Here is a 16,098-nt window from a genome sequence, read left to right on the forward strand (position 1 = left end):
AAAGATTAGACAACCTCATAAAACAAAACGAGACTAATGGGGCACGACAGTCCAGGGACAACGACTAGAAGGCAGAAGGGGACAGGAAAGCTGGTAATAGGGAACCCAAAGTCGAGAAGGGAGAGTGTTGACATGTTGTGGAATTATTAACCAATGTCATAAAACAATATGCGTACTGTTTAATGAGAAACTATTTGCTCTGTAAACCTTCATCTAAAGTACAATAAAAAAATTTTTTTAAAAGAATAATTTCAGCTTTTAATTAACTGCTCAGGAGGCATAAATACACACTGGTGTATTGTATGCCCCCAAATTGCAATAAGAAGGCAATTTAATGGGAACGTTTATCATTACTGAAAGTTAGCAGGTTGGGATCAACTTTTAAGTTTAGCAACAGCGCGATATTAGGATACCAGGTGACCTTCACTGGCCATCCCTCGTTAGCAGAAACTGGTTTGGGATTCCCACTTGCCCGCCGAACCTGGGACCGGAAGGCCACTGATCAGGAGAGGGCCAACCCTCCCCGGGGTATGGGTTACCAACCCCCTCCCCTCTAAAATATGACGGGCTCTTATTCCACCATTTAACTCTGGTGAAGCAGAATCAATGCTCTTCCCTTCACCTGGCTCCCCCACTTTTCTTGCTCACCATGACGCGGCAAGCAACGACCTTCGCAGCCAGCAAAAATCGAAGCTCGGAGCCGGGTGGACAAACGCTCCCTAGTTGCCATGACGACAGGCCCCGCCCACTTGCTCCCCGACTAAGAGCGCGAATCCTCCCTCGCCAGTCGGCGCAGTCGCGCTGGTTTTTTTCCTGTCGGTGCCCCGCCCCCTCCCCTGATACACCTCCCCCACCCCTCGGCTGGCTTTGAGCTTGACCGACCGGGGAGTCGGAGGGGGGTCCGACGCCTTTACGGCTGTGGCGGTGACTGCCGGAAAGTGCGTGAGTGCTGCAGCCCTAGCGTTTTGTTTTGTTTTCTGGATTCTGGGGTCTGGAGATGGTGGATTGTGTTTTGGATGAGGACTTAACGGGTGTGGAAAGAGGTGTCAGAGCGTATTCTGACGTTGACAGCCTCTGTTCCTGTTTATTTTCCTAGGCTGTGTTGGGGCGGATCTTTCTGTGGGGATTTCGGAAGGAAAGGAGCTGGTTTGGAGATTGGGTCAGATGACTGACCCCTGGGTAGGCAGCCTGATCATCAGAGTTTAGGTCAGAATGGGAGGGGACTTATCTCTCTTTACTTTCAACTGGCAATTTAGATAAACAGGTAAATAAATTGACTCAAGAGCTTGGTTATTTTGAGATTAATGACCTTGACATTATTCTCTCTACACATGGGACTCTACTTTCTGTGCAAGTTACAGGTCCTTTTTCACAGGAGCCTAACTAGATAAGAATTGGAAGTGATTTGAAGCAATTCCTAGGTAAAATATTGCTAATAGATGAAAATGCTGAGGCCCAGCAAGCCTCATTATTTTGCCCAAGGTCACAGACTAATTGTACTAACCAACAGCACAACCTTCCGGATTTCAGGCTCCTCCCCGCGTGAAGACACACTGGCACCTTAAACCAACGAGAAAACTAAAAGAAACTAAGTGAGGTGGTTCTTTATCCAAAGCCCAGATGAATTCTCTGTGAGTCTAGGACCTGTGCCCTGTTTTAGCATGACAAGCTTTATAGGATTGAGTGAAGTCTACCAGAACGCAACTGATAATTACATTGTACTGCGTTTCTTTGCAAGTTTACCTTCAACTTTTACTGCCATCTGAACAACAGCTTTGAGCACCATACCCATTGCCGCGGAGCTGATTCCGACTCCTACAGGACAGAGTAGAACTGCCTCATAGGGTTTCTAAGGCTGTAATCTTTACGTAAGCAGACTGCTGTATCTTTCCCCGCTGAGCGGCTGGTGCGTTGGAACCCGCCACCCTTTCGGTTAACAGCGGAGCACTTATTAACTGCTGCGTGCGCCTTGGGCACCGTAGCCTCTAGTAAAAATGACAATTCTCAATGAGTCCTGAACTGGAATTGGTTAAGTCTCAACTCCTTAGCCCAGAGTCTCTGGAAAAAAAGCTATCAGTGGGGATTGCCTCCCTCCGTCCCTCCCTCCTACGACATACACATCCAAGTTCTCAGAATGATGGGGAACGTCTCTTAAGTTCTTGACTGGTTTGGCTCGTTACCAACAGCAGTAGCTTCCCTACTTCATGCAGGGTTAAGGAGCAGCCCCAGGTCACTGCTGCACTTAAATTGTTCCCTACACTGTGAACCCAAGGAGACCTGACTCTGTTTCTCCCGATGGCTAAAAAACCCCTAAATGCCCGAAGATCAGTTGTACAATAATAAACTGCCTTAATTAATGTAAATTAGTATTTAAAAAACTGGAAATTTAAAAAATTTACCTTAGGCATACTTGCTACTTTTTTGCTAGTTGTTGTTGCTAGTTATGGTAGAGTGCAACTCGTGGCAACCCCGTGTGTGTGCACAATAGAACTGCTCTATAGGATTTTTAAGGCTGTAACCTTTCAGGAGCAGATCACCAGACCTGTCTTCTGAGGCGCCTCTGGGTGGGTTCGAACACCAACCTTTTGGCTAGGCAAATCCGTTGATATGCATAATTTGTAAAGAAGACAATTGAAGCTGGGTCCCTATAAAGCTTTCACAAATTCCTAGATATGAATTAAATGAAGCTGCCCTATTTGCCAGGAATTAAAGAATTTATAGTTTATAATCTGCAATCACATCTGGAGATTTAAAATTTAATTTAGAATTCTTTTAAAAGCACATGGTCTTAAGAGTCATTCTTTAATAAAATTATATCACACTGGAAATGGCTGTCAGCAAAAAAAAAGTTTAAAAAATGAAATCAGATGCCAACATAGATTAATTGTACCTCTCTAATTTCATTGTCTTCCAAAACTAATTCTTCAGTAAAGGAACATAAAAATAAATGGGGAAGATAGGAGAGGAAATGGCAGCAATAAAACTTTGGAAGCTGGAAAACACATGAAGGAATGTGACTTCACACACTGGGAAAGCCCGATTTATACTGCAGAATTGTCAGAAAGGTACCAGAATAGGGTCTCTTGAACTGGGAATGAAGAATGAAATAGAGGTGACTGCTCCTGTCCCTTCCAAAAAAGACTGGAGGTTTTTTCTTTTTTTTGACATTTCAATTGTAATTTTATTTATTTTTTTATTATTGTACTTTAGATGAAGGCTTACAGAACAAACTAGCTTCTCATTAAACAGTTAGTACACATACTGTTTTGTGACATTGGTTACCAACCCCACAACTTGTCAACACTCTCCCTTCTTGACCTTGGGTTCCCTATTACCAGCTTTCCTGTCCTCTCCTGCCTTCTAGTCCTTGCCCCTGGGCTGGTGTGCCCTTTTAGTCTCATTTTATTTTATGGGCCTCAAAAGACTGGAGGTTTATTTCTGGACAAAGTAAAACTAGTCTCTGGACTGGAGTTTCCTCAGGCATATTAAGTACCTGAGAACCACACTGAAAATGGGAATTAAGCAAATTTAGGTATACATAATGCTGAGTGCAAGGCTGCTGTTTCTTTTCCACTTTTTAATGTTTAACAGGCAAACCGTCAGAAGATTGGAAAACTCTTCTCTGGGACATCTTTCTGAGGAAAGATCCAAGATACTGACACCAGAGCTTCCCCCAGTAAAGGGCCCATTCAGATGTAGGCCCAACTGAAGCACAAAGTCTACAAGCTTCAACCATGTATGCAGACCTTCTAAACAGCTTTTTTTTTTTCTGTCCCTTCACTCTTAAGAGAGGACAGAAAAGAATTACCAAACTTTGGAGAAAATCTCAAAATATAGACGAAAACAAGCAGAAGAAAAAGCTATTTGGAGGAAGACAGCAGAAAATTTCAAGAAAGCTATTAATGAACTCAGAAAAAAAAATTTGTTCTGCTACATTGTATGTTTGTTATGTGAAAATTAGCTCATAAGCTACTGATAGGGAAAATATACAAGTATTAACATGGAGGTAATGTTGGATCTTATGTGATTTTTTTTTTTTTTTTTCCCTAAGAAAGAGGAGCCAGAAAGGCAGATTTATACACTTCAGCAAGAAAGGCAAAGCTCTTGCTTAGCTGCTGTGCTAGCAGCCAAAGATAGTGCCCTTTCCTTACTAGACTCTTGCTGCTCAGTATGTTAAAACTAAATATACTGTTTAGGGCAACTGTCTTAGTTATCTAGTGCTGCTATAACAGAAATACCACAAGTGGATGGTGTCATGGTTTGAATTACGTCCCCCCAAAAAATGTGTGTACCAGTTTGGCTAGGCCATGATTCCTGGTACTATGTGATTTTCCTGTATGTTGTAAACCTGCCTCTATGATGTTAAGGAGGGAGGATGGGTGGCAGTTGTGTTAGTAAGGCAGGACCTGATCTACAAGACTGGACTGTGTCCTGAGGCAATCTCTTGAGATATAAAAGACAGAAGTAAGCAGTGAGACGGGGGGGACCTCATACCATCAAGAAAGCAGTGCCGGGAGCAGAGCACGTCCTTTGGACCGGGTCCCTGCACAGAGAAGCTCCTAGTCAGGGGGAACACTAAAGAGAGGAAAAAGCCTTCCCCTGGAGCTGACACCCTGAATTTGGACTTTTAGCCTACTTTGACTATGAGGAAATAAACTTCTCTTCATTAAAACCATCCACTTGCGGTATTTCTGTTGTAGCAGCACTAGATGACTAAGACAGATGGCTTTAACAAAGAGAAATTTACCCTCTCACAGTCTGCGAGGCTAGAAGTCTGAGAGGCTAGAAGTCCGAATTCGGGGTGCCAGCTTCCGGGGAAGTCTTTCTCTCTCTCTCTTTCCCTTCTCTGGGGGAAGGTCACTGTCATCAATCTTCCCTGGTCGAGGATTCCCCTGTCTAGGAGCTTCTCAGCACAGGGACCCCGAGTCCAAAGGATGGGCTATTCTGGCTCTGCTTTCCTGGTGGTATGAGGTCCTCATGTCTCTCTGCTTGCTTCTCTCTTTTATATCTCAAAGACATTGCCTTAAAACACAATCTTGTAGATTTAGTCTTGCCTCATTAACATAACAGTTGCTAATCCCACCTCATTAACACCAGAGAGGTAGGATTTACAACAGACGGGAAAATCATATCAGGTGACAATAAGGTGGACAATCACACAATACTGGGCATCGTGGACTAGCCAAGTTGACACACATTTTGCGGGGACACAACTCAGTTCATAACAGCAATGTTCATGGGTGATAAAACTCTAAAGCAAAGCGGGAAAAAGGAAATCATTACTGATTGTCTGGGTAGAGATCGGGAAGGAGATGCAATTGGAGAGGGGCACATGCAGGCTTCTAAGACTTCTAATTTTCTGTTTGTAACTTCAGATGTTCATTTTACTTTCTTTAGCTTGTACATACGTATTTTATGCACTATTTTTCTTATGTATCACAAAAAATATCACAAAAAATTCTAAGATGAAATTAAATATGTGAAAGCATTTGCCCTTTGCTTATTTTAAAGGTGTAAATTTTCTAAGGCGTGTTGGGGTTCCTGGAGAGGTAAAGTCACAGTGTGAATTTACACTGTCACACTTTAGTGCTTAACCAAAATAACAGGAATGGGAGGACTTAAATTATTTAGCACAATTATTTTTAACTGAATATGGTGCTATAATTTTTTTTATTTTAATTTTATTGTGGTAAAATATATATTTTTAAAAGTTTGTCATTTTAAGCCTTTTTAAGTGTACAGTTCAGTAGCATTACTTTCACAATGTTGTGCTGTCATCAGCACTATCCAAGTTTTGCATCATCCTAGACAAAAACTCAGTGCTCCTTCAGCAGTAACCCCTATTCTCTCCTCCTCCCAACCCCTGGTAACCGCTAACAAACTTTCGTCTATATGCATTTGCCTATTCTAGATATTTCATATAAGTGAGATCTTACAATATCTGTCCCTTTGTGTTTGACTTATTTCACTCAACATAATGTTTTCAAGGTTCACCCATGTTGTAGCATGTATCAGAATTTCATCTCTCTTTATGGCTGAATAATGTTTCATTGTATGTATATCCCACATTTTGTATACCCATTCATATACTGACGGACATTTAGGTTGTTTCCACCTTTTGGCTATTGTGAATAATGCTGCAGTGAGCTTTGCTGTACAAGTGTCTGTTTGTGTTCCTGCTCTCAGTTCTTCTGGTTATATACCTAGCAGTGCAATTATGTTTAACTTTTTGAGGAACTGCCAAACTGTTTCCACAGTGGCTGTATAATCTCACCAGCAATGAATGTGGGTTCTTTCTCCACATCCTCACCAACCTTGTTTTCAATTTCGTTAATCATAGCCATCCTAGTAGGGGTGAAGTGGTATCTCATTGTGGTTTTGATTTGCATTTCTCTAATGACTAATGAAGGAGCCCTGGTGGTGCAGTGGTTAAGCACTCAGCTGCTCACTGAAAGGTTGGTGGTTCAAACCCACCAGCCACTCCATCGGAGGAAGATGTGGCAGTCTGCTTCTGTAAAGATTACAGTCTTAGAAACCCTATGGGGCAGTTCTACTCTGTCCTATAGGGTCGCTATGAATCGGAATCAACTTGACGGCACAGAACAACAACTATGACTGATGACATTGAGCAAGCTTTCATGTGCTTGTTGACTATTTGCATACCTTCTTTGGTGAAATGTTTATTGATGTCCTTTGTCCATTTTTTGATTGGGGTGTTTTTTTGTTGTTAAGATATAGGAGTTCTTTATATATTCTGGATATTAAACCCTTATCTGATATGTGGCTCCCAAACATCCTCTCCCATTCTGTAGGTTGTTGTCCTTTCACTTTCTTGATAAAATCCTTTGATATACAAAATGTTTTCATTTTGTTGCAGTTCAGTTTATCTACTTTTTTGCTTTTGTTGCTTGTACTTTTGGTGTCATATCTAAGAACCCATTCTCAAAATAAAGGCCTTGAAGTTTGACTGCTGTGTTTTCTTCTCAGAGTTTTATGGTTCTAATTGATTTGTAGGTCATTGATCCGTTTTGTGTTAATTTTCATATATGGTGTGTGGTATTAGTCCAACTTCATTCTTTTGCATGTGGAGATCCAGATGTCCCAGCCCCATTTATTAAAGAGACTATTCTTTCCCAATTGAATGGATGGAGCACCCTTGGCCATAAACGTATGGGTTTATTTCTGAAGTCTCAATTCTGTTCCTTGGTCTATATGTCTGTTGTAGACCGTTACCACACTGTTGATTACTGTAGCTTTATAGTAGGTTTTAGAATCAGGAGGTATGAGTCCTCCTACTCTGTTCTTTTTCAAGACTGTTTTGGCTATTCAAGGCCCCTTACAATTCCATATGACTTTGAAGATTGGCTTCTCTATTTCTGCAAAAAAAAAGCTATTGGAATTTTGATAGAGATTGCATTAAATTTGTAGATTGCTTTGGGTAGTACTGACATCTTACAATATTAAGTCTTCCAAGCCATGAGCATGGAATGGCTTTCCATTTATTTAGGCCTTCTTTATTTCAGCATCGTTTTATAGTTTTCAGTGTACACCTACCTCTTTCACCTCCCTGGTTAAATTTATTCTTAGGTATTTTATCACTTTAGATGCAATTGTAAATGGGGCTGTTTTCTTGATTTAGTTTTCAGATTGCTCACTGCTGGTGTATAGAAACACTGATTTTTGTGTGTTGATCTTGTACCTGCCACTTTGCTGAATTCATTTATTAGCTCTAGTAGCTTTCTTGTGGATTCTTTGCGATTTTCTGTATATAGGATCATGTCGTCTGCAAATAGAGATAGTTTTACTTCTTCCTGTCTGATTTGGATGTCTTTTATTCTTTTTCTTGTCTAATTGTGCTGGTTAGAACTTGCAGTACAATGTTGAATAGCAGTAGTAAAAGAGGGCATCCTTGTCTTGTTCCTGATTTTAGGGGGAAAGCTTTCAGTCTTTCACTATTGAGTATGATGTTAGCTATGGGCTTTTCATAAATGCCCTTTATCATGTTGAGGAATTTTCCATCTAATCTTAGTGATGCCATAATTTTTAAAAACAGCTTGAGATATAATTCACGTATCATACAGTTCTCCCATTTAAAGTGTACAATGCAGTGTTTTTTAGTATATTCACAGATATGTGCCACTGTTATTACCACTGTCAATTTTAGAACATTTTCATCACCTCAAAAAGAAACCCTGTACCCTTTAGCTATCACTTCCCTATCTCTTAACCCCCACCCCAGTGAACCACCAATCAACTTTCTGTCTCTATAGATTTCCCAATTCTAGACTTTCATATGAATGGAGTCATATAATATGTGGTCTTTTGTGACTGGCTTCTTTCACTTAGCACACTGGTTTCAAGGTTTATCAAAGGTGCATCAGTACTCCATTCTTTTTTATGGCTGAATAATATTCCATGCTGTGAACAATCTTTGTTGGTTACCAGGGATGGGAGGGGTGGGGGGGAAATACTAATAGGCAATAGATAAGTGGTATCTTGGGTAAACGGTGAGACAGTACACAATACTGGGGAAACCAGCACAACTTGTACAAGGGAAGGTCATGGAAGCTCCACAGACACATCCGAACTCCCTGAGGGACTCAATTGCTGGGCAGAGGGCTGTGGGGACCATGGTCTCGGGGAATATCTAGCTCAATTGGCATAACACAGTTTATAAAGACAATGTTCTACATTCTACCTTGGTGAGTAGTGTCTGGGGTCTTAAAAGCCTGTGAGCAGCCATCTAACATACTCCACTGGTCTCATCCCTTCGGGAACAAGGGAGAATGAAGAGAACAGGATACAAGGAAAAGATTAGTCTGAAGGACTAATGGACCACAGCTACCAAGGCCTCCACCGGACTGAGTCCAATACAGCTAGATGGTGCCCGGCTACCACCACTCACTGCTCTGACCGGGATCACAACAGAGGGTTCTGGACAGAGCTGGAGAAGGATGTAGAACAAAATTCTAACAAAAAAAAGACCAGATTTACTGGCTTAAAGGAGACTGGAGAAACCCCGAGAGTATGGCCCCCAGACACCTTTTTAGCTCAGTGGTGAAGTCACTTCTGAGGTTCACCGTTCAGCCAGGGAGTGGACAGCCCCATTAAACCAAATGGGACTAATGAGGCACAGCAGTCCAGGGACAAGGGCTAGAAGGCAGAAGGGGACAGGAAAGCTGGTGATAGGGAACCCAAGGTTGAGTAAGGATAGTGTTGATGTGAGGTTGTTAACCATTGTCATAGGGCAACATGTATACTGTTTAATGAGAAACTATTTTGATCTGTAAACCTTCATCTAAAGTGAGAATAGCAGCACAATTGGAAGAGCGTAGTCTATGTCACTGAACTGTGCATGTAGAAATTTTAAAATGGTGTATCTTAGGCTATGTATATTTTCACAAAAAAAAAAAAGGTCAAGAAGGGAGAAGGTTGACATGTTGTGGGGTTGTTAACCAACGTCATAAAAGAATATGTGTACTACTGTTTAATGAGAAACTATTTGTCCTGTAAACCTTCACCTGAAGTACAGTAAAAAAAAAAAGAAAAAAAAATATTCCATGCTATGGATTCTATCAGATTGTTTATCCATTCATCTATTGATGGGCACTTGGGTTGTTTCCATCTTTTGGCTATTATAAAATGTGCTGCTATAAACATTCACCTACAAGTTCTTGTGTGAACATATATTTCTCTTGCATATATTCTTAGGCATGGAATTGCTGAGTCATATGGCAGCTCCTTTGTTGAATCATTTGTGGAACTGCCAGACTGTCTTCCAAAGCAGCTGCACCATTTCACATTCCCACAGCAAGTGTATGAAGGTTCTGATTTCACCACATCCTTGCCAATACTTGTTATCTGACATTTTGATTATGGCCATCCTAGAGGATGTGAAGAGGTATCCTACTGTGATTTCGATTTGTACTTTTCTGGTAACTAACGATGTTGAACATCTGTACATCTGCTTACTGGCCATTTGTGTATCTTCCTTGGAGAACTGTCTATTCTGATCCTCTACCCATTTTTAACTTGGGTTATTTGTCTTTTTATTATTGAGTTATAAGAGTTCTTTACATATTCTAGATACAGGTCCCTTATCAGATACATGATTTACAAATATTTTCTCCCATTTTGTGGGTTGTCTTTTCACTTTCTTGATGGTATCATTTGAAGCATGAAAATTTTTAATTTTGATGAAGTCCAATTTATCTTTTTTTTTTTTTCCTTGTGCTTTTGGTGTCATAGCTAAGAATCCACTGACAAATCCAAGGTCACAAAGATTTACTTGTATGTTTTCTTCTAACAGTTTTATAATTTTAGGTCTTACATTTAAGTCCTTGATCCACTTTGAGTTGATTTTTGTATTTGGTGTGAGGTAAGGGTCTAACTTTATTCTTCTGCATGTTGTGATCCAGTTATCCCAGCACCAATTGTTGAAAAGACATTTTCCCCCATTAACTGGTCTCGGCACTCTTGTTGAAAATCAGTTGACCACAGACGTATTCGTTTATTTCTGAAGTACCGGTTCTATTCATCTGTCTATCCTTGTGCAGTACCACACTGTCTTGAGTAATGTTGCTTTGCAGCAAATTTTGAAATGGAAAGAAAAAAGAAACTTTGTTCCTTTTTCAAGGTTGTTTTGGCTATTCTGGGACCCTTGCAATTCCTTATGAATTTTAGAATCAGCTTGTCAATTTCTACAAAGAAGTCAGCTGGGACTCAGGTGGGATTCTGACAGGTGCTATAATTTTAACCTACATTTTCTGCTAGTAGTTAGCGATAAAATAATCCTGAAAACTGACCTAAAAGGATATTTTAAAAATAGAAATGGTTTCCTGTTTGACCTTCTGAATAATTCAGTCCAAAAGCTGTTATGTGGGGCTGAGCAAGGTAGGCATCTGGGAAGAGACTGCATAGGGGATGAAGGACTGGCAAGGCAGTACCCCAGCAAGGAGTTACAGAGCCCATGTGGGGCAAAGAGTGTGTCTGTGGCAGCAGCCCAGCACAGGGTGAGGGGAGTATCTTTAGGGTTGAGGGGATGGCAGCCCAGCACAGGATATTAGGGTCTGAATAGGGTGAGACAGACTTCTTGAGGAGGGGGACGGTGGCACAGCATTTGTTGTTAGAGTCCAAGAGGAGATGGGTGAAGAGAGAGCGGGGAGAAGAGTGTGTGCATGTTATAGCGGAAGTGGCAGTCTGGCACTAGGTGTCAGAGCTCAATTAGAAGGAGCAGAGTGTGTGCTGAGTTGCAACGGCAACAGGAATTGGTTATATATTGGGAAGAGGGGTGATGATCCAAAAAATAAATTTACTGAGGATGATGGGAACCAGGTTTTTGCTTATTGGAGAATAGAGTTAAAACCATGGAAAGAGGAAATTAAAATAAATCCTGTAGTGTTGGAATGGATGGTAGTCAGGTTGTATCAAGATAAAATATATATTTACATCTATATGCATACATATACATGCAGCTCTGTCCACTTAGAGAGCTTGGGCACAATGCCAACCCAATTGTAATGAGAACTTCTGGCACCCAGGTCTTGGTTTCTAAATACAATTTTTCAATAAAAGGACTAGGTTCCTTGGAGAAATGGTTGGTTCCAGGACTGGGGCAGGGAAAGTACAAGATGAACATCTTACACCAGAAAGTAAGGAAGCGCTTAAAGAATGATGGGATAAAGTAAAAATATATATATAAGAAGCAAGCTTGGACAAATCTTGAGCATTACAATAAATCATGATAGTAATGGATTATATAATCCACTTAATAGACTAAGTATCTATGATTCCACACTGATAATAAAAAATAAATTGGGAGAGAAAGCTTTGCCTTACAGTAGACTGCAAACAAGTAAGTTTAGAAGGAATGATGGAAAGAGAAAATCACTAGTAATAACTAAGTCAGGAAACCACAATCAATGTAAAAACTGGTCAGTGAGACTGATGAGGAATGGGAATACTTAGTCTCAAAGAACCTCCCCATAAATACTTATTAATGTCAAAGGGGAAAAAGTAACTTTACCATGGAGAATCCTGGCAAATAATTAGGTGATCAAAATTAACATCATCAGTAATGGAACAAGTTGGAACTTGTCTGTAATATTTTTGTCCAGACTATATAATCTCAATCCAATCAGGAAGAAACATCAAAATAAGGGCTATTCTACAAAATAAATGGCCTGAGATTTTCAAAAGCGTCAAGTTCCTGAAAATCAAGGAAAGCCTGAGGACTTCTTTCACACTGAAGGCTAAAGAGACAGGAAAATTACAATGCAATGTGTGAATCTGGAATGAATCCTTTTGCTATAAAGAGCATCATTCGAACAACTGACAAATCCTGAATGAGGCTGTGGATTCAGTGGTAGCAATGCAGCAATATTAACTTCCTGATTCTGATGGCTGTATTGTTATGTAGAATGTCTGTGGGAAATACTCTGAAGCTGTGTTATTCAGTATAGTAACAACTAAACCATGTGCACCTATTCAGTCCTTGAAATGTAGCCAGTGAGACATGCTGAAATAGTATTTTGGATTAATGAAAACGTACTAAGATTAATTACACTTGTTTTCAGAAAATGTAAACTTGCATATGTGGCTCACATTATATTTCTATTGGACAGTGTTGCAAAGTATTCAGGGTGAGCAGACATGTTGGCAACTTATTCCCACATGGTTCAGGAAAAAGTGTTGCTAGTACTAGTGTTGCAACTTTTCTGCAAAATTGAAATTATTTCAAAATAAAATTTGTTACTAAGGGACATAAAAATGTATTCAGTGGTTTTAAGTTAGGTCACTGGAAAAATGGAAGGGAATTACAGATTTAAGGAAGGTTATAAATGATATTAACATTTACTTGGGGCCAAGCATGGACTAGTTACTGCTTATGGTATTAGGAATTTTGTGATTTAATCTCCACAGACGTAAGTAGTGAGCATTATTCTGTTTAGGCTGTCATGGTACCTTTAAGGACTCTCTTCTCCCTAGTAGCACTAACAATTACACATCAAGAAGCATAGACTATACCACTAGATGTTGCCTGCTCCTCATGGACCCCCTTCATGGCTTGTTCACTTGGCCTGATCAGCACTAATCTTACTATCCAACTACTATTATTGCCAACCTGCTTGACTCTAAAAGTTCCTCCTGTTTTCAACCTCTCTTAAGACAGCCCCCTTCCAAATGGGATCGGGCCTCTTCTCACACAAGGTCCTCCAAATGGACCTGACCTTGCCTTGAGGAGCAGGGTAAAGCTAATCTTCCTTTTGTTAAGGAAAACTGAGACTTAGTATGGTTAAGTCACCTGCATATTATGCACCTGGGATTCAAACTTAGTTCTCACTCCTCTGTGGCATAAAATGAAGTACTTCTATATATCTATCTCTGACAGTCCATTTTCTCTTACTACCCTTCAGAGAACTGGTCACAATTCATAATTATGTTGTTTGTTTGCTTATTATTATGTCTCTGCAGATGTTCTGTGAGAGCAGGTTACCTTATCTGGCATGTTCATAGCTATATCCCAAGTGGCTGGAACATAAAAGTACTCGGTAATTATTTATTGAATGGAAAAAAAAAAGTTACCATTTCCCCAATGTATTAAATCTTTTGATTTTTAAGGCTACAATGCAGTTATTTGCAAATATTTTTTCCTTTTCTGCAGGTGCGTTATTTGCAAAAGTGGATACTTTCCTTTTTCATGATAAATGAAAATGGCCAATTCTTTAAGAGGAGAAGTACTGAATCTTTATAAAAATGTAAGTAATTATGCTGCCAGTTTTACAGATGTTACTATATGACATGGATTGTTTAGAATATATAATCTTTCTTTTTAAGCTGCTGTATCTTGGGAGAGACTATCCAAAAGGAGAAGACTATTTTAAAAGGCGTCTGAAGAATGTTTTCCTTAAAAACAAAGATGTGAAGGACCCAGAGAAGATCAAAGAACTTATTGGACGGGGCAAATTTGTAATAAAAGAGCTAGAAGCCTTATACTTTCTTAGGAAATACAGAACTATGAAACAACGCTATTATTCGGATGTCAACAAAACTGATTGATCATTATTACTATAATTGTGGCTGAAAATCAGTGTCAGCTATTTATGCACAAATATTGTAAAATAATCCTAACTGAAAATGATCAAGATGTACACATCATGTAAAAAATACCTGAGCTGCCTTACTGAACTAAAATCAATGATTTCGACTTCTATTGATATTGAGAGCTTCATCAGCCATCCTTTATCTCAATGTTTTACTAAACAGTAATTTAGCTATATAGTGTTGCCAGCTACTAGTTATGAAATTAATGAGCACCCAGTTTGGGAATTAAAATAGACTTAATTTTTTTTCACACCTATAAAGTTCTAGCCAATTATTCTTTTAGCCCATTTCTCCTATTTACTGCCAGACAATGCCATTTAATATGCACTTAACTAAGCAAAATAATTTCTTGCACATTTATTCCCCTTAAATTTTGAAGGAATAACTTATCTTTGACCCAATTTGGTATATTAATAGTACATATTTAAGTTTACTACAAAACAAATAACATCTGGTAATGATTTAAATGTACTTATAGAAATAATTATACATATTGAGTAAGTAATATATATGCATATATGGAGTAAGATTGACTTCTGACCTAGAAATACCCTGCCAGTGATTGGCATTAGATAGAATACTTAATCAATTATTTCCATTATTAATTTCACTGCTGGCTCCCTTGGGGCCTTAAAACAAATTACTTGTTTTGCATTAACTAACTTTTCTGATAAAAAATAATAAAATAAATAATTCTGTTCTTTTGTCATAACGGCAGATTTGTTTTCCATCTACTTCTAAATTAATATGGCAATGGACTTAAAACATAGCATGGTTTTAAGTTTAATCAAACACTTAAAACCTCTACATAATGTTCACAGCACCTTTCATAAATACATAATTTTTCTAACTTAATAATCTGCAACAGAATGAGTCACTAATATGCTTCAGTATCTGTGGCTTATAAAATATTTTGTATCAACTGCAGGGCAAATGTTTCAAATTTCCATAAAAAAATACACACTCTCATAGTCACCATAACTAGTTTTATTACATTACAATAATCAGGAGTAGTACAGTTCATGACAAAAATATTACAAATTTCAGATCACTCCACAGCACATACTCCTATAAACATTTAAAAGTTAATTTTAATTAAAACGGTGGTCATTTTTAAAGTTTGATATGACCAGCATTCCCAGGTCAGCGCAACCAAATGATGGAGAACAACTGGATCACACTGCATATATCCCACAAAAAAAAAAAAAAAAGCACAATGTACAAAATGTGCATGTTTCAGTTTACACTATACAAAAATAGTTAAAATACATTCCAGGTAAACATGTTACATTAAGAAATAGTACTAGTAAGAAACTGGCACTCAAAGGAAAAAAAGCAAAAGTATTTTCAACATGAAAACACAAGACAGTGGAATTGGAAACTTTTGGATAAAACATTATTTAACCCATTTAGCTCTATAGGAGGAAACCCTCTGTAATGGACATTTCTGCAGGTAATAACTTTGTTTTTATTAAATTCATCAGTTGCCTATTATCCCAAACAGGCACTTAAAACTATTAGCCTAAACACAAATCTTAAACTAGTTATGACTGTTCTATAAGAACTGATGTGAACATGTCTTCAGAAAGAAATAATTTTCATATTCTGACTGAATTTACAGCTACCAGTTGTATGGTATTCAGTTTCTCAAGGCAGAATTCATGCTACCTGATATTAACACAGAAGTTATTAAATATAAATTCAGCTTTAAAGTAACCGCTGGGTTTTTTGAATCATTAATACATAATTATCAAGATTATTACTTTCTGACAAATGTAAGTGACTTCAGATAGTTTTTATTGTCTCCCTCAAAATTAAATGCATATATATCGTTTGGGAAAAAATGGTTAGAAGAAAAAAAAAAATCACGGTAACAAATGAGATGAACTTGTACAAACTGCAACTTAACATGCCTCACAAAGTTTCTCTGTGTATTAGGACAAAATTGTGCAATGGTGGCAAAGGTTGTTGATAACTTATAAAAGTTAGGCTCTA

At 38.8% G+C, this 16,098-nt stretch overlaps 1 protein-coding gene across 4 annotated transcripts; it reads left to right on the forward strand.

Moving 5' to 3' along the window:
* Positions 1-851: 851 nt before the first annotated feature.
* On the forward strand, positions 852-15,314 carry ETFRF1 (electron transfer flavoprotein regulatory factor 1). 4 transcript variants are annotated; one of them, XM_023738018.1, is made up of 4 exons: positions 859-938; positions 13,474-13,550; positions 13,664-13,757; positions 13,837-15,314. In XM_023738018.1, exons 3-4 carry the CDS (start codon positions 13,707-13,709, stop codon positions 14,056-14,058), a joined length of 273 nt encoding a protein of 90 aa, XP_023593786.1. In that variant the 5' UTR covers positions 859-938; positions 13,474-13,550; positions 13,664-13,706; the 3' UTR covers positions 14,059-15,314. The 4 variants fall into 4 exon arrangements, with proteins under 4 accessions (XP_023593787.1, XP_023593786.1, XP_004383647.1 ...); XM_023738017.1 differs by having other exon boundaries at positions 899-942; XM_023738019.1 differs by lacking the exon at positions 13,474-13,550 and having other exon boundaries at positions 852-938.
* The last annotated feature ends 784 nt before the right edge of the window (positions 15,315-16,098 follow it).

The sequence above is a fragment of the Trichechus manatus genome, unplaced genomic scaffold (genome assembly GCF_000243295.1).
Source record: "Trichechus manatus latirostris isolate Lorelei unplaced genomic scaffold, TriManLat1.0 scaffold00112, whole genome shotgun sequence".
Classification (NCBI taxonomy): domain Eukaryota; kingdom Metazoa; phylum Chordata; class Mammalia; order Sirenia; family Trichechidae; genus Trichechus; species Trichechus manatus.

What these genes read in the sequence shown, in the direction of transcription:
- ETFRF1 (XM_023738019.1), top strand. Translation starts at nt 13,707, where the DNA reads ATGAAAATGGCCAATTCTTTAAGAGGAGAAGTACTGAATCTTTATAAA. An exon ending in TACTGAATCTTTATAAAAAT is followed by an intron (nt 13,758 to 13,836) that starts GTAAGTAATTAT and finishes TTTCTTTTTAAG; the next exon opens with CTGCTGTATCTTGGGAGAGA.